General features: G+C 34.4%; 1 protein-coding gene across 4 annotated transcripts in view; it reads left to right on the top strand.

Moving 5' to 3' along the window:
• The window catches only part of metro (membrane palmitoylated protein 7-like protein metro), an 87,954-nt gene that overhangs the window by 31,709 nt on the left and 28,796 nt on the right, over positions 1 to 27,449 (top strand). For all 4 annotated transcript variants that reach the window (XM_072537959.1, XM_072537958.1, XM_072537961.1 and 1 more), the window contains 2 exons: positions 7,290 to 7,421; positions 19,503 to 19,670. In XM_072537959.1, coding sequence (XP_072394060.1) covers positions 7,290 to 7,421; positions 19,503 to 19,670 — 300 coding nt within the window. The remainder of the gene's footprint in view (positions 1 to 7,289; positions 7,422 to 19,502; positions 19,671 to 27,449) is intronic.

Genomic DNA, 27,449 nt, shown 5'->3' with positions numbered 1-27,449 from the left:
AAGATATTTCTGACTCATTTTCGCGACGGGTAAAACAATACTGATTGATTCGAGTTCAAATTGCAACCTATTTTGTATAGTACCTTATGCGAGTTAACTCGTCTAGAGCAGTCTGAGAGTCGGTGTGCGCGGACAGAGACGGAACGCAAGATTCGACTTGTCTATGAGCAGGTGACGTCATATATCGAATAACAAAGCTCTACTGCATATTGAAACAGTTCTTATGATTTACGCTAATATACTCGTCAAGAGCAGTGAAAGGGTTAAACGGAGTAATAACAAGATCATGGCTGAAGTCAACGTTTATTGCTCTACCAACGAAAACAAAATACGTATCCTGCAATGATTTCCGGACCATCAGCTTAATGAGCCACATTTCAAAGTTATTTCTAAAAATCATACATCAAAGGATATATAGACTATGCGAAGAAAAAATCAAAACAGTTTGGTTTTCGAAACGCAGTGGGTACGAGAGAGGCTCTCTTTAGCATACAAGTGCTATTTCAACGATGTAGAGATGTGAATTGCGATATTTATGCATGCTTCATTGATCACCACAAAACGTTCGATACAGTAAAACACGACAAGTTGATAAAGATATTAACAAATATTGGAATAAACACTTGTGATCTAAGAAATATTAGCAATCTTTACTTGAATCAAACATCGTCTATCCGTACAGAGGCAGGAGAATCCGATGATATTAAAATCAAACGTGGGGTCCGACAGGGATGTATACTATCACCATCAGTCTTACTGTTTAACATATACCCTGAGGAAACCTTTCAAGAAGCAGTAGAGGATGTTGAAGCCGGAATTCGAATTAACGGAATGTATCAATAACATCATAACAGGATCTCTAAAAAGGAACAGCAAATTGAAAGAATCAGTGAGAATGGTCCACCAATAGAAAGAGTAAAAACATACACCTACGTTGGTATGACCGTCAATGAAAATTGGAACCATTCACTAGAAATAAAATATAGGATAGAGAAAGCAAGATCTGCATTTAAAAAATGGCTAAGCTATTCAAATGCCATGATTTATCAGTACCCATAAAAATCAGGTTACTACGATGTTATATCTTTCCTATACTGTTGTACGGAGTTGAGTCGTGGACTCTCACAGATGCTACCTGCAAGAAAATTGAGGCTTTCGAAATGTGGGTTTATTGTCAAATCCTGAAAATATCCTATACCGACTACGTTACTAACCAGGACGTTTTATTAAGAATGCAAAAAGGAAAAGAGTTGTTAACCACAATACAACAGCTAAAATCGAATACCTCGGTCACATCATGAGGAACAGCGAAAGATATGGGTTGCTGCAATTAATTCTACAAGGAAAAGTAGAAGGAAAACGAGGACCAGGAAGGCGAAGGATTTCCTGGCTGAAAAATCTACGTACGTGGTTCAAAATAATCACCACAAATCTTTTCCGTAGTTTGCAAAATACAGATTGCCATGATGGTCTCCAATATCCGAAACGGATAGGCACTACAAGAAGAAGAAGATCTTTCCCACCACTATTCAAAACGCTGTAATTATCTATAGTTGCTAGACTTGTTCCCTTTTGCTTCGGTTCCTGCTTTACCAAGATATCTTACTCTTTTACTGTTTTATCACTGACACTAGATGATTTAGGACTACTGCTTCGTAAGAAATTTTTAACTTTTTTTCTTTTTTTCTGTTTGTTACTCTTATTGCTAGTTTTTACATATCTTTGTTACCATAATTTCGTCATAATATGCCAGACCCTCGACCTGTTCAAGATCTCTTCTTATGATTTCTTCTATGAATAAGATAATTTGAAAATAAATACTTAAATTTTGTTAGTTAGACACTACAGTGGTTTTCTTCGAAAATTTTTAAAATGCGAATTAAAACCTTATACAGGATGGAATTTAAAATACGTGAATTAAAACTTCACACAGATCGGAATTTAAAAATGCTACGTTTCTCGAAACGAGATCGAAAAGAGATTCGTCCATTTTCTTCGTTCAGAGACGACACCTCCTATTCACTTTTTAAGAGTATCTAGTTTTTGCCGATTGATTAAATTAAGCCGTAGTTCTTCGATATTTACAATTGATTTCTATCCAGAAGGGTTACACAAAACACTAATTACTCTGTCTTCGATTGTTTGCATTTTTTTATTTCGTGTCTCTAAATTAATAAAAAATCAATGACTTCCAACAAAGCTTAGAAGCTCTTTCTTTAGACCAAGTAGATAGTGACCATGAGAGCACTTGGATCTCATCATTCAATCTTCGCTTATCCACTGCTGGACATAGATCTCCCTCATAATGAGGGAGATCACTTGGATCTATCTCAAAGATAAGGTAATCAAGGCTGCGAAAGACTGTGAGGCAGCGGTTTCCACGGGCCGTAAGCCGTGGATATCCGATAATACGTGGACTGTGATTTAACGCAGAAAAGAACATCAAACTAGATACAGAACAAACGATAAATACAGAGCGTTATATAAATAACAAGGTACCAACAGGAAAATGGCCATCTGATTGGTGTACCTGAATTTATATCCCGCTACACAAAAAAGGAACTACTACCAGATGTGAAAACTACCGCACACTATCACTAATAACACATGCTAGTAAAATCTTGTTGCATATCATCAAAAACAGATTAAAAACCTATCTACATTACTAAATATCTCAGGAACAAGCAGGGTTTGTAAAGGATAAAGGTACACGGGAACAAATCCTGAACCTGAGGCAAATCATTGAAAAGTGTAGAGAATTTCAAGTACCTATGATTATATGATTCGTTAACTACCAAAAATCATTTGATTGTGTAAGCTGGATAAATCTGTAGTCCATTTTAATAGGAATAGGCACACCAATGCACCTTTATGGCGACTCATTCAACATTTATGGTGAACATGTCATGAGGATGGCTTTGGATGGATGGGTCGGTGGAGTAACAGTGACTGGTACAAAATCTCCAATTTAAGATTTGCTGATGACACTACACTTATAACAGCAAATGAGCAAGCAATGTTTAATCTCCTGCGAAGAGTTGAGTACGAAATCAATAAAGTTGGTCTGAAAATCAATAAAGCCAAGAAAAAATTAATAGTGGTCGACAGATTCCACATTATTCAACTGACTAACATGTTACAGGAATACGAGATAGTGGACAGTTTTTTCTATCTCGGGTCTAATATAACTAACGATGGTAACTGTGAAGCAGGATTTCGGAGACGTATTGGTATGGCAAAAAATGCGATGAATGCCCTTGTATTCTCAATATTTCTATACGGGGCAGAGACTTGGACTCTTCGTGGACGCGAGCGCCGAAAAATTGATGCATTTGAGATGTAGTGCTGAAGAAGAATGCTGCGCATACCTTGGACAATTCATAGGACAAACGTTTTCATTCTAAACCAACTCGAGATTAACAAAAGGCTGTCCACAATATGTCTGCAACCTATTCTGGAATTGTTCGGTCACGATCATCAACTAGATGGTCCGACCAAATTAGAAATTCAGCTGGAAACTCATTCTGCGAAGCTCTCAGAGCAGCTAAAGATAGAGACCAATGGAGAAAAATTGTTAGGAATATTGGAAGAAATCACGATCATCGGTAAAGCGGAAACGAAAAGAGAGAGAGAGAGATCGATACAATAGACCGATTTTTGAACATTGATCGCGGTATAACCGTGAACTGAACATCAAACTAGATACAGAACAAACGATAAATACAGAGCGTTATCGAAAGCCTTTAAAAAACCTTTTCCGTCGACCGTCCATTTATGATTAATTTTAACACCCTCAAAATCATTGATTAATGACCCCTATTAATGAATGATTTTCTATTAATGAACGATTTCATTATAGGCAATACAACATACATTGCTTGTATAAATTAATTTAACCACATTTAACGCTCTGTGATTGGCAGTTACCTGTGGTGTAGGCAACCAAACATACCTATTTATATTCCCACTAAAAAATTATTTAAAATGAAGTAGCCGCTGTAAGTACTGTCTGTCATTGTATGTCATTATTTATCGTTAAGTAAATAAAAATTTAAACTAAGATATTTTTATTTCTGAAAAGTACGGTCGATGGAAAAGTTTTGTAACGAACTCGTGAATTAAAATGGCGATTAACAATCTTGAACATTAACGCACTTGCTTCGCTCGCGCGTTAATATATCTCAATTGTTAATCGCCCTTATTAATACACTTGTTGGTTAAATAACTATTAAACAGTTCTTCGTAAGATTCTTTGACTTGTTGGTTTCCTTTCGTTTCACAGTATTCTTCGAAGCTTCCATATATAGCCTGCATGTTTGGGTAATTTTTACGTGGTTTTCCACATCTGAAAGTTGTGGTTACGGAGTTTTTATTTGAGTCGTCGATTTAGTCGATTTGACCTATTTATGCCTCCTTGGTTTGTACTAACACGTGTCAGTGGACAAAAATAATTACCATGTTGATGGGGTCTATGGATAAGAGGTAATACTTGTAAGCATCTACTAATGCGGTGGTTTTAATGGTGGGACGGTATGAAGTAATTGCTAAAAACAAAACGAGATAAGACAAGTAGGCTGTGAAAACAATGCATCCGAAAACTCCAACAAACGTCACTATTTTCTACAGTTAATTTCTGGCCAAATTGAGTGAATCGCTGTATAATTTCAATAAAATGGTGCGTGGTATCTACACAAATTTAAAAATTTGGCGATTAAAAATTATTACCGCAATTAAATAATCAAATGAAGTGGCGGCTGAACTTAATATTCTTAAAACTGTAATTAAGCATTCCTGTGTGGATTATAATTAAGTATTATGGGGAAACAGGAAGTATCTTATATAAAAAAGGTAAAAGCCCGGTTCGCCCAAAACTAGTTTTTGATAGGAATAGGAGAATATTAGTAAATTTTTTTAAATTGCTAGTAAAATTGACCGTAAAGGAGTGATGACTTGGGGTGTCGTATGACAGTTTCTAGGTTAGGATGTTTTGAATTTATTGAGGGTAAATGCTACGAAATATCAACAAATATGTCAAAGCTGCCTACTACCAAGTATTGTTAAATTAAATGTTGGCGGGAATTAAATTCGCCAGAAAATTAAGAAAGCAAAAGAACGTTGGATGGTGGAAAGGTGCAACGAAATAGAACAATTGCAGGAAAAAGGAGATAGTTTTGGACTACATAAGAAGATCAAAGAAATATCGAATATACACAAAAGCCACCACAGAACAAGAATACGCAACGACAGAAACGAATACATAGAGTCAGAAGAGGAGATAGCAATGGCGTGGAAAGAATACGCAGAAAGACTTTTTAATGAGGAAAGACCAACACAACCAACGCGCAAACTTCCTTCCGAAAACTTATCAGGGCCATCAATAATGCGAAGTGAAATAGAATATGCAGTTAGAACCACAAAGATGCATAAAGCAACAGGTCCAGATGAAATTAATATAGAAGCAATAAAACTACTAGACGAGGAGAATATCGAAATCTTGGTAAAGCTGTTCAATAGAATTTATAATACTGGTTACATTCCGCGAGAATGGCTGCAGTCATCCTTTGTGATGATCCCAAAAACAGCTAATGCCACAAAATGCAATGAACACCGCTTAATCAGTTTAATGAGTCACTTGCTGAAACTCTTCCTTAGGATATTACACTCAAGAATGTACAAGATACTAGAAGAACTTAGCGGGTCAACACAATTCGGTTTTAAGGGAGGACTAGGAACAAGAGAGGCAATTTTATGTTTGAACACTTTAATACAAAAATGTTTAGACCAACGAAAAGATGTCTATCTCACCTTCATCGACTACGAGAAGGCATTTGACAATGTTTAACATGATATCATGATGGAACTACTACATAGGGCCAACATGGACCAGAAGGAGATCAGAATTATTCAGAATCTATACTGGAACCAAATGGCAAAGGTGAGGATTGATCAAGACCAATATACGGATGAATTTGAAATCCGGAAAGGTGTCCGCCAAGGCTGCATACTCTCTCCGATGCTTTTTAATTTATATGTTGAAAATATATTTGCGGAAGCATTAGAAGACACGGAATTAGGCATTAAGGTGAACGGCATACCAATTAGCAACCTACGCTATGCGGACGACACAGTGATTATAACTGATAATTTGGAAGATCAGCAGTTATTACTTGATAGGGTGAATAGCATAGGTAAAAAATATGGCCTCAAAATCAACATTTTGAAAACGAAATATATGGTCATTAGCAGAAACCCTCCAGAAAACCCGATAATATGCATAGGTAACGATCGCATAAAACGCGTGAAAACTTTTAAATACCTTGGCACCACAATCAATGACCAATCGGATCCACAACAAGAGATAAAAACCCGAATACAAATGGCAAGACAAGCTTTTGTGAAATTCAGACCGCTCCTATGTAATCAAAACCTAAATTTCGAAATACGCTACAGAATGGTCAAGTGCTATATATGGTCCATCTTGCTTTATGGCATGGAAACGTGGACTTTGAAAAAAAACATCTATCAACAAACTTGAAGCATTTGAAATGTGGTCATTGAGAAGAATGATGCGCATACGTTGGGTGGATAGAGTTCGAAACGATGACGTCCTTAAGAGAGCCGGCGTAAAAAGAGAACTCTTTGAATTAATTAAAAAACGCAAGATTGGTTACCTTGGGCACATATTGAGAGGAGCAAAATATGAAATACCACAGTTAATCCTACAAGGGAAGATCGAAGGTAGGAGAGGAGCCGGCCGCAAACAATTATCCTGGTTAAGGAATATTAAAGAATGGACAGGAATACACAATACAGGCGAGCTGTGTCACGCCGCCAAGAACAGAATTCTAGTAATGAGATAGTCGCCTACGCACTTTGGTGTATGGCATGTTAAGAAGAAGAAGAAGGGAATTATATTTTTCAGAAGGACGGAGTGGCCTGTTATATGGCTAGAACTACAAAATACTTGATTTGAAAATCACAATATCATTGAAACAGTCCTTATCTAAATATCATTGAAACAGTATGACATAAAATGAAATAGATATTAATGAACAACCCACAGCGGACATTACACGAAAATAAAGAATATTTGGAATGAATTTGCTCCTGAATAGTGTAGATCCTTAGTAGAGTCAATGTCCAACCTAGTTCGAGAGCTCATAAAGTATGCTTCTTCATTTTAAAAATAAATATTCCCGGGACATATATAATTATATGTCCCAATATTTAGTTGCCAACAAAATAAACATTCTTATTATTAATTAGTTAAATACTTTTTTACGTTTCAGGGTTTGCTCTACTCACACGACTCAGTAGCTCAAAAAGATTATTATCCTCATCTTCCGGAGATTCCTCGGGACACTGAAGAAGATGAAGAAACTATTAAAATTGTTCAGCTAGTTAAGAGCAATGAACCATTGGTAAGCTATTTAATCTTACATTAGAGTTAAAATGGAAATATTTTTCAATTACTATCATATTGGTGCATTTGTGTACAAAATTATGTACGTTCTAATCAATATTTAGGAACTGGTGGATATAATAGCTTTTTAGACACTTGAAAAACAAATTTAAAATTTTTTATCTGAAAGATATTGGTTTTAATTTGGTAGTAGCTATCTTTATTTCTTAATAAAAGTAAAAATATTGTGAAAATTATGAACTGTAGACCTAGAAAAACTTATATAAACTTCGTATTTTTAAAAAATATATTCAAAAATGCTTCAATATAGAGGGTGTTAACATTAAAAAAAAACACAACTTTGGTTAATTTCGTTGTTATGGCCGATCCTGTATATGCTTCGAACTGACTATTTGCGCTCTCGACACTCCCACTACTTCAGCCGCTTGACTTACATTCCTATTATTATAACCATCGGTTCTATTTGTATCGCTTACTATACCAACCCATATCGGATAGCCAGTACAATTTTGAGTATTAATACTGTGAAATTTCGATCTGTCTACAACTGTTTCCCTATCCACACTAAGTTTAGCGTCATCATAAAATTTTCCACCCTAATAATTTGATCTGCATGTCTTTTCCATAATAAATTACTATTTGTAACTGACTAATAGATATAGGTTAGCTGACCTAGCTTTCAGACAATTATAGCTTGGACCCAGGGAGGTTTAATTAAATTCCTATAATCCTTGGTATAAATTTATTCCCCTTCTTCAAATAGTACCCGTCTACCCCCATGATGTTTAATCTGGTTTATTCTAGCCCTTTCTCTAGCAGAGCTAGTCATATAGTCTAATATGTCTTCCAAACATTAGTTGTGAAGAAGTTTCCCCCGTAATGCAGTGGGGTGTGTTTCTATATAAAAACAAATATTTACTTACAAACACCGATAAATCTTTTGAATCTGAAGTATTATCAATTATTAACTTGTTCAGAACATTTTTACAACAGACAAGTTTTTGCACTGTTTTCAACAGCCCTATTAGTTGCTATTAATTTTACAAAATGTTTCAAATTCTTCTCCAACCAACTGGGGCCCATTATCCGATATTATAGTATTTGGCAACCCATACCTAGCCAAGCAATCTCTTAGTCTTTGTAGTGTTGCTGTAGTATCAACTTTATCCATTATATACACTTCCGGCCTCTTTGAAAATAAATCTGCTATAATCAAAAACATCTTTCGTCTGACTTGTCCTAAAAAGTCTAAGTGCATTCTATAAAATACTCCTTTGGCTTTTTCAAACTTTACCCATACTGCCTTATTTGAATTACTTGCGATTGTCATACATGCTCCGCAACAATTTACATAAGTATAATTTCTTCCTCCAGATGTGGCCACTAAAAATACTGTCTAGCAATTGTCTTCATCTTGACCATTCCATTGTGTGCCCCATGAATTTCATCTAATGACTGCTTCCTTATCCTTTCCGGTACAATTACCCTAAATCCCCACATTAACATACCATTATCTAGACTTGATTTAAGATCATCATCATCGTCATAAGTGGCTCGACAATCCGTTGTGGATCTTGGCCTGCTAACAAAGAAGTCGTCACTCCTGTCGATTCCTGGCAACTTCCCTCCATCTTCTGATCCTTAGAATCTGTAGATCTTCTTCCACCTCATTAATCCATCTCCTTCGTGGTCGTCCTCTACTTTTTGTGCCCTCTGATTTTGAAAATGTCGATCTCTTCGTGCATTAGTGATCTGACATCCTAGCAATGTGTCCAGCCCATCTAAGTCTCTGCACTTTAACGAATTTCACAATATCTGGTTCGGTGTATAACTGATGTAGTTCAAAGTTGTATCTTGGACGCCATAGCCCATTTTCATTTACGACCCAAAAAATAAAAAAATTTTTCTCTCAAAAATACCAAGAAATATTTCATCATTTTAAGATAAGGTCCACGTTTCAGCCCCATATATCAAAACCGGTCTTATTAAGGTCTTGTATATATTGAGCTTTACTGCACATTTTATATTTTTATTTTTTAAATGTTTCTGGAGACCGTGAACAGTTATGTTTGCTGTTGCTATGCGTCTTTTTATTTCGTCGCTTGTCGTGTTTGTTGCGTTTACGAGCGATCCATGCGATGTGAATTTTTTAACTTGCTTAAAGGTATGGTTATTAATTTGAATTCCCTGTTGGATATTTCGGGGGTTTTTAGAAACCAACATATATTTGGTTTTTTCCTCATTTACCACAAGTCCTTGTAAAACACTTCACCATGTCTCTTATACTTCTGCCTACTATAACTATATCGTCAGCGAGTGCGAGAATTTGCGCCGATCTATTAAAAATAGTTTCATCCATTCTAATATTTTATGTCTTGATTATTTAAGTATTTATATTCTTGATTTAAGATGTCTCCTCTTAAAGGGCCCTAAATCTTCTACTTTCTCTGGCCAACCTTCCCTTACCTATATACCTTCCCTAAGTTTCTACTCACTCGTATTACTCGAACTAATACTTCAGCGCTTACGCTACCTTGTCCTCTACCAAAAAATGAAAATAATCTTGTGCTGTGTAATTCCCCCCCCCCCTCCTAAAGCTAAAGGAAGCCTCGAAAGCCCATCTGCTTCCTCATTTTGACTTCCTTTCACATGTTGAAAACTGTAATTAAATCCGCTTAAGAAAAAAACCCCATCTTTGAAGACGTCTCATTCCTTTGTGATCCCCACAAATAGCTTGAAGAGGTTTGTGATCTGAACATAAAACAAACTTGTTTCCCATCAAATATTGATACTTTTTGACCCCCCAAAATATTTCCCTGAATATTTTATGATGAAGCTAAACTTGGTGTGGATAGGGAAACAGTTGTAGACAGACCGGAATTTCCAGGTAATAATACTCAAAATAGTGGCTGAAGTAGCTGGAGTGTCGGGAGTGCAAATAGTCAGTTCGAAACCGCTAGAGAGTGACTCGAGTGCACGTAATCCTAATGCTAATGTAAACCTGGCTAGCTCGATACAGCCTATTGCTCCTAAAGTTAGCTTACCAGTAGTTTCCACAAGACGTTGCTGAAATATAAAACCTCATGAACGACTTGATTTAGTGTTTTCTTCCTTAACGCTATCTCCACCAGGGCTTCAAAATTTATGGTATGTTCCTCTTCACAAAGTCTCTGTAAAATAGGGACCTTCCTTAGTCCTATTATAAATTTGTCTTATTTGTCGTTAAGTACATAATTTAATTTATTACCGAATTAGCAGTTACTACTTTGGTTTTTTAATCTTGCATACCACTGTCGAACTACCTCATTTTCTGCCTGTCTCATTTAATAAAAATCAATTCTCACTTTAAACACAGATCTTCTTGTGAACCGATTTCTTAGACTATCACAAATTTCTGGATAAGTTTTATTTTTGGGTTTCACCGGATCACAAATATCCATTAATGTTGTGTATGCTTGTTCGCCTATTAACCTTAACAAAATTTATACCTTTTTATCTTCTTCCACATAGTTTGCACAAAAATATTGCGCTAGACGCTCTTCTCACATGGCCCAATCTTCGCCTAACGTGTATTCTTATATGGAGCCATTGTTACCCCTATAAATTGTTGCCGGTACTTCTGTCATTTTAATGTATTTACCTTGTTGCCACTGTAATATATTGAAGACTTGTTTATATAATTTATTTCTATTTCCCAAAGGTCGACAATACAATACATGCATAGGTCGACAATACATAGGAAACTTAATGGGAAATTCTAAATTGTTGAATTCCTGCTTCCCTAATTATTTTACACCAAAAGTCAAGGACAACTATTTGTAGAGGACTGAAATATGTATCGAAAACAAATGTTAAAATTATTCTACGAATGAAACGTATTCCAAAATTTTGCAAGAATATAATACATTTTTCAGGCCACCCCTTAACGTCAGGCCACACGCGGTGCAACAATATATTCGATAATATTTGAATTGCCAAAATTTTTATTTTTTGATTTAATGTTTAAAAAACAATATAGTTGATTAAAAAATATATTCAGTTAAGGAGAAAGTAGCAATAATAAAAATGTTTTATTCAGGCAATAGTGCGTGAATTGTCAGTTCTTTATTTAGCGTAAGATATCCCAATAAGTAGACCAATTCCAAGTCATTCAACAATTCAAAGGATTTTACAAAATTTTGAAAATACTGGGACCGTGATTTCTAATTGTACCTGTACAAACAATATTGTTAAGGTACCAAAAAATCTAGAAAGTCAAAAATGAAATAAATCTATTAACAGCAGTTGTAGAAAATCCTAGAATAAGTTCTCGGACCATTGCAGACCAGTTTAATATTCATAATTCCACGGCCTTAAAAAAATTTGAAAAGGAATAGATTCCGTTCATATAAATTTAAATCTCATCAAGAACTAAGAGAAGGAGATGCTGAGCGACGAGCGGAATTTTGTTCTGAAATTTTAGAGAGGGCTAATGCAGACAGACAATTTTTAAAAAACATTTTGTTTAGTGATGAATGTACATTTACATTAAATAATTAACCAAATGTTCAAAATTATAGGATTTGGTCGACAAGAAAGCCTGAGGATAATATTGAAAGCCGTACCCAATATCGTTGTGAAAAATAAATGTCTGGTTAGGAATATTTAGATTATTGGACCATCTTTCTACGAGGAAAATTTAAACTGAATTAAAGTTTTTAGACTTGCTACAAGAAGAGATTTTACCCAGACTTACAGAAATAGCTCTTTATAATGGATGGAAGAAATTTGGTTTCAAATGAATGATACCCTGCGCACAATAACTGGGAGGTTGAGAAATTCCTTAACAACGGCTTTAATAATTGTTTGATTGGACCTGACTGTAATATTAAGTGGCCCCCGAGATCAGGAGATCTAGCTTCAAACGATTATTTTATCTGGGGGCATCTAAAATCAAAAATTATATAAGAGTATGCAAAAATAACGCCACGCGTTCTGGCTAATGTTAGACGAGAATTTTACAATCGAGTGGGATACTGCTTAGTACAAAATGGGTTATTGTTTGAATATTTGTTATAGTTTTATGTTCAGAAATTATCATAAGTTATTTTTAGGAAGGATCACAGTAAAACTATATTGAAATTCTTTGAATTGTTGTGTAACCTGGAAGTGAATTGGAGAGTATTATAATATTTTACGTTAAATAAAGATCTGGCAGTGCTCGCACTATTTCGTGAACTGAGTACATTTCATCAACTTTATTGCTTTGTAAACAATATAATTTATTTTTTACCAAGTACTATTTATTGTTCACTTAGTAGTACTAATATTTATGAAAATTTGGTGTTTATAATTTAATCATAAAATAAAAATATTGACAATTTCAATATTGTCAAATATCAGGATCATCAATATGACCAAACGCAACATGTCATACACATTCTTGTACCGTGTGTGGCCTGACTTTAAGGGGTGGCCTGAAAAATGTATTATATTTTGCAAACATTTTGGAGTACGCTTAATTCGTAGAATATTTGTTTTTTAATACAGATTTCAGTCCTCTACAAATAGTTTCTTATGAAAAAAAAAAACACAGAAGTTAAAACACTTCACACTTGTATTGTGGTATAAAAAACATAGTTAAAACTTTATAAAAAGTGTCGTCAAAATTTAAGTACTAGCATAACGTTTTCGATCTGAATAGATCAAGTGTGAAGTGTTTTAACTTCTGTGTTTTTTTTTAAACGATGGTATACAGCCAACTACGGGGTTTTTCCCATTAATTTTAGTTTCTTATGACTTTTGATGTAAAATAATTAGGGAAGCAGGAATTCAACAATGTAGAATTTTCGATTGAGCTTCCTATGTCCGTTTGGCGATTCACCACCCGGTATATATATATATATATATATATATATATACACATACATATATATATATATATATATATATATATATATATATATATATATACATATATATATTAGGATTTACATATGGATTTAAAAATATCCAGGGTGCTTCATTACTCCAAAATATCAAGATATATCTTTTTAAATGGTTAGGTAGTATTTTCAACATTTTATATTATTTTAAATTAAAAATGTAACTGTTAAATCCGGACAAATCCCAATTTATTATTTCTAAATTTACTTGGCTTTAAAATAAAACTATAAAAAAGTTAATTGTAGTAAAAATACTAGTAAGCACTTTTTACTGAAAATTTAGTACAATTTAGTGTAGTAAACATCTTCAATATTTTTATTAAACGAATTTGAATGTTATAAAACCATTTATTATTTAATTGAATGAACCAGGTCTCTTGAACATACAAAAAATAAACTATAACGGTTTATAATAAATTAAATATATTAAAATTTTTCAAAATTTTCTTTGTTTTTTGCAAAGGCTGGGGCACAAAGTGCTGAACCTGTTGTTGTAAGTATCATTACGTAACATTCTTCCTTTTCCCTTCTATGCACTGATTTACCTGCACTTTCTTTTTAGCCCCTTATGGTGTCTCTTTGCTAATAAATTATTTTACATAAGTGTTATATCTATATTTAAATAAAATAATATATACTACAATAATGGATTTCAGTAAGAAAATGTAGTACAGTAAAGTAAAAGTAAATAAAATGTAATGAAGGTAAAAACATAAAATCAAAAAGAAACCCTACAGTTAAACTAAACGATGAGTCAATCTGTTTTCTTTATAAATTGAGACTAGCATCAAAAACGAAAGATATACAAGGAATAACAAATGAAGAACGATATGAAACTATGAAAACCCATATACATCAAGCAGCAGAAGAAGCCATTCGAAGAGAAAAGGACCATATAAATTATAAAAACAAAAAATCATATTGGTGGACAATAAAGATAGAAAACCAAATAAAAGAAGATAAGAAAGTTTACCAAAAGTGCCTGATCACAGGAGATCAAGAATACAGAAAGCAAATTTATGAAACAAAAGAAGAAAATGTAAGTGTGTATATGTGTGTGTGTTTTTTTGGATGGGAAATACATTTACGTACCATCTGGACTAGATGTACTGCCTGGTACGTCGGACTCGTATGTTACAATACCGACTAAAATTCCGTTCTTCTGCCTCCATTTCCCCTACGGAACCGGAACTACCGTAAGGCATTGCTTTAAGGGGGAAGATCTAACTATTGCTCTTTCTTCATATTATCGAAGTCATTGCTTCTCTCCTTCTAACTGTCTCTATTTTCAGCTTGCCTCCTTTTAGTGCGGCGCAGATCCTGGAGGACTTCCTGGAGGATAAGCAGCCCTGTCCCAAGAGCATCTGCGCCAAACAGTAGTTGACCTTGCCATGTTTGCGGTTCAGCTAAACATTTACCTGTGGCATAAAACAATGCGTCCACCTGCCCATTGTTGTGAAATCCCACTGTAATTGCCATCGATGCTACCTGTTTTGCGTTCTCTTCTTCTAAGTTCATCTAGACACAATGTAGTTGTAGTTGACTCTATTTGCCGATCAAGGGTCTTCCTTTCTTCAGCTAACACTCCAATCAGTAATATCCCGCCTAAGACGTATATTGAGTCCTCAGATACTGTGCGGAATTCGCTGACAACTGTTAAAGCGCTCAGACGATATACTGATGAGACCTTCCTCCGTGACTCCTGGGTTCCGAAGGTGTCAGCCCAAATTGATATTCCGTATGTTAATACTGACGTGACTATTGACGACTCCTCATGTTTCGTTTTAGGCCACCTACATGCGGTATTAGCCGTGAAAAAGCTGCTCTTACTACTGACGCTTTAGCACTGACATGCTGCTTGAAGCTGAGTCTGGCATCAATCAGCACCCCTTAGTACGGTTTCTACCTGTCTCTAACTAGTAATGAGCACTGGCTCAGTTTTGTGTTTAGCTAGTTATAAATTAACTGTGTTCATCGACTGGCAGATTGTCTCGAAGATGATGTCAAACGTGAGATTTATTTCCTCAAGGTGCTTTGCGACGATCACCACAGCCACGTCATTGGCGTATGCCACGAGCCTAGCAACCCATCATACATAATATTCCACAATAGAGGGCCTAGCACAGGGCCCTGTGGTACTCCCCCAGTGATTTTCGAAAGCCATACTGATTGCTGTTGAGCAGCGGATTTCAATTCTTTGAGGGAATATTCGTTCTAATATATTGCCAGCTGTATCTAGCATACACAGCAGACGATAAGATGATGGTTCCTCTGGTGTTTTCTTCCTTTTTGGGAGAAGCACTAATCTTTGTTGCTTCCATATGTATGGGAAAGTACCTTCCTTGAGGCATGATTGTAAACCTCCAGGAACGTTGCTGGTAATTCTTTGATGACTGCTTTTAAAGCGATGTTTGAGATTCCATCTAAGCCCTAAACTTTATTATTTCCTCGATTGGATGATAAAAGTTTTGTTGAGGGAATAGCGTAGCAACGATCTTCTCTAGGAGCTGAGGGCACGTTTATGTGTGTGCATATGTGTGTGTGTGTGTGTGTGTGTGTGTGTGTGTGTGTGTGTATGTGTGTGTGTGTGTGTGTGTGTGTGTGTGTGTGTGTGTGTGTGTGTGTGTGTGTGTGTGTGTGTATATGCGCGCGTGTATTTTATGTGTAAATGTGCCATGCTCGATCAACAAATCTACAATTATGACATAACTGCAGCCCCTATGTCACACCTGTCCTAGGTCCTATATACCTACAGAGCTTTTCTTATAAGTCATTGGATAGTGTCTTATCGGAAATAAGAATCTTCCCACTTAGTCTGTTCTGTGTTAAGTAGAGTCAATGATTAAAGATCAAAGATTAAAAAAATCCCGACAAAGAAAGGTACTCATAATAATATTAGATGATGGATACGCAAAATACTGTGGATGCAGAAGAGTTACCAATGCCGAAATGTTGAGATGATTACAAAAATAGTGTGAAGTCATTAAAACAATTGTCACAATATGAACCTTCTGAACGTTGGAAGTTTTTTAGTTAATAGAATTTTTTGCTAACATTACTTCTATATTCAATCGAACCGTGTACTTGATTTATAACGGGTAGTTTTACATGATTGCACCCGAAAGAGGATTTCCTCCCTGAAAAACCTACCCAAATGTTTAATTGCAGTTCAGTAGACCTTTTCACAGCAGTTGAGAAGATCAAATTAATGAAATAGTTATAATAAAAGGAAAGTAGCAATATGAACAGAGAACCTTGTACTAAGTGTATAAGATGTAATCTGCTAAACCGGCATTTTTATAAGGGTACATAAAATATTTTACTGTAACAAGGAAATATATTCATTAATAAATATTTCTAAGATTCGTATATCTATGAATTTTCACATTCGATTTATCCAGTAGAAATAATTGCCCATCACAGGGTAATAAGAACAATTTAAATCCATTATTGTATTATGTGCTATAAAATTTTAGACAAGTTGGTAAAATTTTAAAATTTATGTATTGTTTACGATAAAAATATCAAATATGATTTGAAATATTAGCTATACATTTGCTTCCGTTAATTATTACCAGCAACATAGTAATCGTAGATTAGGAACCTAGTAGTTTAGTCATAGATATTAAAAAAATTTCTACGAACTAAAATTCTCCATTTTCTGGGAAGATGGAGATTTATCTGTGCGATAGTACTTCATGACACGTCCATTCCTTCTTTCGTTCTCCCCAGCCTCTCTGTCTCTTTTATCACTCTTGCAATCATAGCATTCACCAGGTTCTAGTCTTTCTAGTTACAGAACCTTAATCAACTACTTTCAGTCATTTGGTAACAGTTGCCTATATTCAGTGTTAATGTGTATTAAAGGTTAGTGTATAAGTATGGCCAAACGAAAACGAACTACAAGCATTATCAGAAACTGCGACAATATTTTTGAAAACCAAGCGACACTCAACGATTTTTGAATAAAAGGGGATACAAAAAGCCAGGGTAAGAATGACCCCGATAATTTTTAATGGCAATGGAGGTCAAATAATACATCGTTTTAAAGCCAGTGCAATTCTCGATACACTAGTCTTTAAATTTTTAAATTCAGTCCAATACTTGATTTTGCACAAACATAATAACATACTTATCTAAAAACATTTTCCTGCTTAACTGTCACATTGTCACATTGGTCACACTAAGTAAATGATCTGATACGAACACATCTTCTTCTTCTTCTAATGGCGCTACAACCCTTTGTGAGTCTTGGCCTGCTTAACAATGTTCTTCCTTTCTGCCCTGTCGGATACTTTCCTTCGCCACTGCCTGATGTTCATGGTTTTAAGATCCCTCTCTACGTCGTCTATCCATCTTTTACGGGGCCTTCCTCTTGTTCTGTTTCCTTGGGGCTTCCATCTCTGGACTACTTTTACAGCTCGATTATCTTTCATTCTTTCTAGGTGACCAAGCCAGTTTAGTCTTTGTGACTTTACAAATCTGACAATATCGCTCTGCATTAGTTCATCCAGCTCGTGGTTCATTTTAATTCTCCACGAACCTTTGCTGCATTGGGTTGGTCCAAATATCTTCCTTAGTATTTTGCGCTCAAATATTCTCATTTGATTTTCATCAGTGGTTGAGAGGGCCCACGTTTCACATCCATATGTGACCACTGGTCTAATTACTGTTTTGTAGATTCTCAGCTTAGACTCACGATTCAGTAACTTACTTTTCATTAATTCTTTGTATGCATAAAAGCACTTATTACCGCTAAGAATCCGTGCTTGTATTTCTTGACTGATGTTGTTGTCATTTATTATTGAGCCTAGGTAGGGAAAAGTAGAGGCATATTTGTAGGTATGGTTGTCTACCTTCAGATTCTCATGTTCATTCGATTTTGTGCACTCCATATATTTTGTTTTGCTTTCATTTATATATAGACCAAACGTAGCAGCTTCTCGTTTCAGTTCTATAACTTTTTCGCTTAATACCCTTTTGTTGCGGCTTATTATGGCAACATCATCCGCATATGCGCATATTTGCATTGATCTTGTATTAATACAGCCGTTTATATCCAGTTTTCTAACAACAGCTTCTAAAGTTAGATTAAAAAGTGTTGTTGATAAGGCATCCCCTTGTCTAACTCCATTTTCAATATCAAAGGCCTGCGTCATATCTCCATGTATTCTCACCATAGCTTTGGTACCCTCCAGAGTCATTCGTATAAGTTTAACCAACTTATTGGGTATCCCTAACGATACGAACACATAAAGAACGTCAAATTATAGAATTGACTAAAAGATTACTTGACTTTTCAATTGGATTGGGAGAAGAGGGAGCATCGAATGGCCTCGTCCGCCACCAAATTTGTCTCTCCTGGATTTTTTTTTGTGGGAACACCTAAAAAGTAAAGACTATATAACACCACCCGTACCTTTAGAAGATTTAAGTCACCGAATTGTCAACGAACGCCGACGAATTACTCCGCAAATGCTTCGGAATATAGAAGAACGTTTCAAACAAAACCTTTATCATTGTATGGACGCCGGTGGTTATCGGTTTCAACATTTGGTTAACTAAGAAATAAGTATCCAATTAAAAATATATTTTTTAAATGTATAGGGAATTGCAGGGGCTTTAAAATGATATCTCATGTGACTCACATTGTCATTAAAAAATGGTAGAGTGATTTTTACTTTGGCTTAGTGGTCAAAATAAAATATTCCGGAAATATCGGAAAATATTAAAATTTTTAATTAAAAATCGAAGTGTTAGGACTGTATTATACAATGTCTCTCCCTGTGATCCTCTCGCCACAATATCTACATATATACTCACATCAGGCTTCTCTTTGCTAATCCGTTTTAGATAGGAACCAAAAAAGCCTTGTCACATGAACATTTCAGTTAGATGATAGTTCATTTCGTGTTTACGACGGAGCCAGGCCTTAAGGTTAGTAATGAGATACTGGGTTAAACCTGTAGCCCTATGATAAAGAAGAAGATGATGCACTTGAAGGAATTCTTCTACTGTCATAAGAAACATTAATTTTTTTAGTTCCTTAAGTGAAAAAATCATGATTTTAAATTATTTTGCCAACATTTTGTCACGTAAACATTTATTTTATTTATTTCAATATCTATACAGTTTTAATTTTCTTAAATATTAAGGGAGCTACTATCAAGACCGATGAAACTACAGGAAAAATTGTGATAGCCAGAGTGATGCACGGTGGAGCTGCTGATAGATCTGGATTAATTCATCCTGGAGATGAAGTAGTTGAAGTTAATAATATTAGCGTTGAGGGTAAAACGCCCAATGATGTTCTACAAATTTTGGTATGTAACTTTTAGATTTGTAGATTAATACAAATAGATTCTATTTTTTACTAGTTATAATGTGACAGATATATTAAACCACAAAGGATGTTTGAGGTCCTTACTTTTTATGTATTTACAGGCACTTTATTTTTACCATTCTGTCCCTCAATTTAATGTGATTAACTTTTATTTTTTCCTTTTTTTAAATTTCATTCTTATATATACAAATGACTTTCTTCCAGAAAATATTATGTTTTCAGTCTGATTATCTTTTCGCCTACTGATAGATATTTATAGATATATAGCTAAGATAGATAGTTTATAAGATAAATTTTACTATCGACATTCATTATTATTAGACTTCGGCAAATATAGCATATTGCATATTTTGCATATTGTGCATATTTTATGCAAATATTTCATATTTTGGCATATTTGTATAAAAGTTTGCATAAAGTGCATAAAAGTTCAGATTTTTATACTGTATTTGAAAATTTTTAAACATACCAATTTATTTCAATTCTTGTATAAAATTTTGTAGTCATTTTAATCAAGAAATGATCTAAGTACGTAATCTCTACAGGTACAAAACATTTACAATTTCAAAGAAGATCAATTTAAGTAGCCCTCAACATTCTTAGAAAGTCTCGGTCACTGAGGCATTCAGTTATTGGATAATCGCTAAGGGTTCGCTCATTTGCATTTTATGATCTAATCCCCAAATCTATCTACAATTTATTGTATCTTAACAGCAGGTAAACGGCTAATAGTTTTGTTCCTAATTTAGGGATTTTCCAAAATCTCCCAGTTTATTGAATTAGGTACCTAAACATTTCTAATTTGATGCTCAGATTTGTAAATCATTTTTGTTTTGATATTCAAAGCGTAAACACTCGTTGTGCGTAACAAAAAGGAAGATTGTGATTTTATAATGCCTAAAACAACCAGTGCTTCAACTTGGATTAAACCTTATAAAGAGCTGTCTATGGATATGGGAAAAATCTACTGTTCAGTCTGTGGCAAAATTGTAAGTATCTAATATTTTCTATTAAATATCTAATATTTCATACATACAGGGTGTTTCCAAATGACACTTACAACGTTTGACTGTAGATACTTCTCGAAAAATTGAACAAAACGATATAGTTAATGAGGGGTCAAACTTATTTACTTTTCGAGATACAGGGTGTTAAAATTAAAAAAAATTAAATTCTTTTAGTTAATAACAAGAATAACTTTAAAACCAATAAATGTATTTACTTGAAATTTAGTACTCGTAGGTTGTTTTTAAATGAAAAATAGCTTCCTTTAGTGAGAAAAAATTGTCCATGGTACAATACAATGGTGTGTATTTAGAAAAATTTTTCACCTTTACTTTTTTTATGAAGTCAGCTATTCTAAAACACAATTATTTTTATTGTAATTGAATTAACAAAAAAAAAAACTTTTGTTGAATTTTAAAATAAGTTATATGATGTACTAATGGTTAGTAACAAAAACTAATTTGTGGATTAATACTGCATTTAAAACACTTAGCGAGTGTTTTTTTTTCCAAACCAGTTATTTGATTAACCAAAAACACCTTGTATATTTTTATATTTTAAAGGTTGGGTTAAAATAAAGGTTTTTATTTTTATTTATAGATAGCATGTGAGAAGAAATTTCAGATAGACCAACATGTGAGAACTGCTTCACACATTGCAAAAAAAGGAAAAATAGGAGGAAAACATCAAACTTCAATGGCTAAATGTTTCCAATCTACTTCAAAAAAATTAGATGAGCAAGAAACTTTTAATGAAGACTTGTGTCGCGCATTAGTGTCTGCAAACATACCGCTTTCAAAATTAGCAAATGTAAATTTTAGTTCGTTTCTAAAAAAATATTGCAAACTTAATGTTCCAAGTGATCGGTCTCTAAGAAGAAATAATGTGAACGGGCTATACTCGTCGGTGTTAATTAATATTAAGGAAGAAATTGCAGATAATTATTTTTACATATCTGTAGACGAAACCACTGATTCCTCAGGAAAGTATATTGCTCATTTATTGATTGGTGTTCTTAAAGAAGATACCTTACCAAAATCTCATCTTATTTCATGCCAGCAACTTGAGAAAACAAATGCTTTAACAATTTCGCATTTTATACAAGAAACATTAGCAACTTTTTTTCTTCCGACAACTATTCCTTCTAATAAATTACTGCTTATTTTATCGGATGCTGCTCCTTATATGGTGAAAGCAGGACAAAATTTAAAAATATTTTTCCCAGATTTAATACATGTTACTTGTGTAGCGCATGGATTAAACAGAGTTGCAGAGGAAATACGAAAACAGTTTCCTCTTGTAAATACCATGATATCCAGTGTCAAAAAAGTATTTCTTAAATCTCCTATAAGAATTCAACTTTATAAAGAAATGCTACCTAACATTCCTCTTCTACCACAACCTATTTTAACGCGATGGGGAACATGGTTAGAAGCAGCTAATTTTTATGCAGATCATTTTGTTAAAATAAAGAACATAATTGATACGTTAACAGATGAAAGTTCCCAATCTCTTTTGGATTCTAAACAAACTTTTCAGAGTAACTTGCTTCAACAAGAACTTTCATTTATAAAATCAAATTTTAGTTTTGTTCAAAAAACAATTACTCAGTTAGAATCACCAAAACTGTCATTGTTCGAAAGTACAGCATTAATAAAAGAATTTGCGTCATGTTGTCGGAACGTTAGAGGTAATATTGGAAAAGATATTTTAAAAAAATTTGAAGCTACTATGGAAAAAAATTAAGGTTACCATATTCTTTCTGAAGTAGTCAGTGTTCTAGCTGGAAATATTTCGGAAACAATTGTTTAGAACCAAATGTTTTGGTTAGTTTGAAAAATGCTCCCGTTACATCAGTTGATGTTGAACGAAGTTTTTCCATATATAAATATATGTACTCAGACAGAAGCCACAAGTTTTTGTTAGAAAATTTTGAACACCACTTGGTCATTTATTGTTACCATAATTCTAAATAAGTTTATTCATACTTAAAAATGATGTAGTTACTTAAAATAAATGTAAATCTTAATGAATAGTAGGAAATATTTAGTTATGTACACTTTTTTTTTTAAATAAAATTGTTACTATTTTATGATTTTTTTATTTATTTGTATGCATATTTTGTAAAATATTTGCATATTTTCGGGTAAACACGTGCATATTTATGCGCATATTTTCTACATTTTTATTTGCATATTTGCCGAAGTCTAATTATTATCAATGTCCTTTCTAAAGCATAATACTGTATTAATTGCATATTATTCCGCACTAGAACAATATTATCGGACACTCTTTAATTATATAATCCCTCATCATGAAGTTCCTGCCAATGTTTTGCTTAATTTGCTGTGTACATCTTCCAACGAAGTATAAAAAGTTTTCGCGATTGATTAATTCGATAACTCCAGCATCTGTAATAAAATGGAAGTCTTTCATGGAACTCTTAATCTCAATCTGCAAAAGACAATATGAGTAACATGTTGTATATTACGATTTTTTCTAGAGATCTTTTTGGAAATTAAATTTTTGTTAATATTCTTGTTATTAGCTTATAAAGGGATAATTCCCAGTGGTTGACTGTACACCATAGTTAAAAAAACTTATGATCAACTAAAATTTTCTATTGTAATTGGTATATTTGTAAAATTTTTAAAATAGTAGTATGGGGATGGATGCTATACCTCAATTTTTCGTTTACATTTCCAGTTTTTTATTTATTCCTTTTATTTTTGGATCAGAAGATCCTTATTCAAAAGGCAGGATCGTCATGTGATGTTGGGCTCCCACCGCCTTGGGACGGTGACAAACATTTCATCGAGTTTTCCAAAATTGAATTTTAATATTTTAAATGTTGTAATTAAGTCCCCACGTTGTCGGCGAAGTTCAAAAGAATTTGGGTTAGCCATACTAAATCTTTCTGCATACGAAGGTCTTATCGGTCCCAAAGGAATTCGAGTGGCTTTTCTTTGAACGTTTTCCAATAAAGTCTTATCTCGAACCAAATCAGGATACCACGTTGGTCCAGCGTATTCAAGTATGGGTCTTACGTAAAGTGTGTAAAGTTTACAGAATGATTGCATTGAAACTCTCGAAAAACACCTCCGAATAAGATACAGTCTGGAGTTCGCACGTTTACAAATAGAGGTAATATGGTCGGACCAAGTTAGGCTGCTGTTTACGATAACACCAAGGTCGTTATACGAATATACAGAATATAATGGCTGCCCGTTAACAAAGTGCGGTACAAGTGGGTTATTTTTACCAATTTGGAGGGTTAGCTGATTTGTGATTGGATTTGCATATATTTTTGTGTCATCAGCGTAGAACGATACTTTCGTTGAGACATAATAAGAAACATCGCTGGTATAAACCGTAAAAAGCAGAGGTCCAAGGACAGAGCCCTGAGGCACTCCACTTTCCACTAACTTGACCTGTGAGAAAGATTGGCCAACTTTAACTTCTAAATCTATCCAACTAAATCATCTATCCAACGAAGTAAAGTACCTCGAACTCCGAAATGTTCTCGCTTATGTAGAAGTCTGCGCTTAGGTATACGTTCAAAGGTTTTAGAGAAATCTAGATAAACAACGTCGACCGGCTGCCAACTGTTAAGGGATGACGTCCAGTCCTTAACACAATGCAGGAGATTGGTTAGAGTAGAGCGACCAGAGACAAATCCGTGTTGTTGTGTTAGAATAACCTGTTCCTGGAGAAGGGATTTGGTTATCTCCTCGGAAATAATGGCTTCCATAACTTTGCCAACTACTGGCAGCAAGCTAATCGGACGATAATTGTTGGGGTCGAGTTTGTTACCTTTTTTAAAAATAGGGGTGACGGATGCTAATTTCCAACTAGGGGATAAGGAGTTCTAGATAAAAAAAGTTTGCATAATTAAAGGTAAGGGTATTGCAACCGTGTCTAACATGATTGTTTAACATGATCCACTGTGAATTCAACTTGCTGTAAGGATGCGCCGATACGATTACAGTTAATAGCAGGTAGATAGCCATCAAAGACAAACTAAACAGATGGAGAAAATTAGTCCAAGAATTGTTTGAGGACGACAGGACATAACAAGATAGCATGAACGATTGCGAGGAACATGATATAGGTCCAAATATAACTAAGGATGAAATAATACATGCAATAAATCTGGCAAAATCTAATAAAACTGCGGGGCCTGACACAATTCCAACTTAAATAATTAAATTAATATCAGAAGATCAGATCAATGTATTAGTAGACTTATATAATACTATATATAATACGGGTATTATTCCGAGAGATTGGCTCAAATCAACATTTATTACATTACCAAAAAAACCTAATGCAAGGGAATGTAATGACCACCGTATAATTAGTCTAATTTAAGAATTTTCAGAAAAGTGGAACAAGACATCACTGAAACCCAATTTGGATTTAGGAATGCCATGGGTACACGAGAGGCATTATTTGGATTTAACGTCCTCATGCAAAGATGTATGGATGTAAACCAACCGCTATATGTTTGTTTTATTGATTACAATAAGGCGTTCGATAAGGTCAGACACAACCGTCTTATACAGTTACTTAAAGATAAACACATTGACAAAAAAGACTTAAGAATAATAACTCATCTCTACTTTAACCAAACAGCAAAAGTCAGAGTAGGCAAAGAACTTTCGGATGAAGTAGAGATAAAAAGACGCGTAAGGCAAAGTTGCATACTCTCCCCCTTATTGTTCAATCTATATTCGGAAGAAATAATTAAAAAATCACTCGAAAATGTAACAATTGGAATAAAAGTCAAGGGTAGACACATCAACAATATCAGATATGCCGATGGTACTATACTAATTGCAGAAAATATACAAGATCTACAGACACTTTTATGCTAGTGAGGAAAGCAGCCTAGCGCTTAATGCTAATAAAACAAAATTTATGACAATTTCCAAAACACAACAACAAGACATTTTAAACATAAGAGGGGTTCCAATAGAAAAAGAAAGTAAAAAAATACAGATATCTTGGTACAATTATTAATGAAAATAACGAGTATACAGAAGAAATAAAAATGAGAATTGGACAAGTTAGAGCAACATTTAATAGGATGAGAAAAGTATTATGTAGTAGAAACCTTAGTTTGCAACTAAAAATAAGAATATTACGTTCATATGTGTTTTCGCTGCTGCTGTATGGGGTGGAGGCCTGGACCTTAAAGAAAGAGGTGAGCGGTCGACTTAAAGCATTCGAGATGTGGACCTACCGAAGAATATTAAAAATAAGTTGGGTAGACCGAATAACAAATGTTGAGGACCTCAGAAATATGACAAAGAAAATGGAAATCATGAATACGATTAAGATAAGAAAGTTACAATATCTCGGCCACCTTATGAGAGGGGATAAATATGTGTTGCTATAAACCGTAATGCATGGAAAACGAAGTATTGGAAGAAGACGCATCTCCTGGCTCAACAATCTCAGAAAGTGGTATAATTGCAGTTCCGTCGACTTGTTCAGAGCTGCAATCTCAAAAGTGAAAATAGCTGTGATGATTACCAACCTCCTTAGAGGAGACGGTACCTAAAGAAGAAGATAGCCATCATTCGATTCTTTAGTAAAAACCTGTGAAAATGCTAAAGAGAGAGTTTTGGAAGATTATTTGTCAGAATGCATAAAGTCTGGTTGGGTTTTTGAAGTAGAGGAATGGAAACTTTAGACGTCAAGGAGGAACGTATGATCGTATGGTATATTGTATATCCATTTATGTTAACAGAAGAGTCAGAAATTTAGGGTTTAAGCCAAGATTCGGCATAATATCCGGTTTAAGAAGTTGCACTGTGCATAATAATTCGTCAAACTTAGCGGAAAGTGAATCTAAATTAGTGTATAATTATAAGCTAGTCATTACATTTGTCGTTAGAAAAATTTATAAACGAAATTTCGTGATTCTGGGAGTGCCATTAATGTATTTAGTAGTTAAATCATGTTCACTGTTATTTTTGCGAGTTTCTAGTTCACTTCGGAGTTCTTTTAATCGTACTTGTTGGATGGGCGTCTTGTCAATTATTGAAAAATTTTCCGTGGCTTTGTTCTCCAGAAGTTTTGATTTATTTCTCAGAATATCTTTAACGTGGTATTCCGAACCCATTACTACCTTTATCATTCGGGGAAATCGTTGGTTCGCTTTGCCGACTCTGTAGAAGGTGATTTGCTTTTCCTGACAGCCAACAGTTTACAAAACAAGCTTAACCTTTTTCGCGTCGTCATCTTTTCTGCATTATGCATTCCCAGAGGAATAGTCTATTACGCCTCTAATTAGAATATTTTTAGCATGTGTTATGCGATCTACAGCTTCATTAGCAATATTATCCGTGAATTCTGTAGACCTAAATAAATCAATCTGGCTGAGCTTATTGTTTAACTCAGTTATTTTATTATCAAAATCATCAATTTTCGTACGAATTTCTATTTTAAAGTCTATCAGAAGATCTTCTATTTCCGAAATATTAGACATATTGGAGCTGCAAGAGTTACAAAAGATACTCAATTCACAAATGTGATGCGTATTTGTCGCTTAACATCCGTCGCACTGGAGTTTGCGCCTTTGCGGTCAGAGCTGTCGCTATGGTTTTCGAACAGTTCGAACAAAAAGAGGTGGACGGCATGGTCCATCTCTTCTTGTATGTAATTAGCAGTTGGTTTTATATTAATAAATTGTGAAATGGTACTCATAGTAATTATTCGCTGTAACTGCACTTTTTACACAATTTTT

The sequence above is a fragment of the Diabrotica undecimpunctata genome, chromosome 7, assembly GCF_040954645.1.
Source record: "Diabrotica undecimpunctata isolate CICGRU chromosome 7, icDiaUnde3, whole genome shotgun sequence".
Classification (NCBI taxonomy): domain Eukaryota; kingdom Metazoa; phylum Arthropoda; class Insecta; order Coleoptera; family Chrysomelidae; genus Diabrotica; species Diabrotica undecimpunctata.
This window is presented reverse-complemented; position numbering and strand designations above follow the sequence as displayed.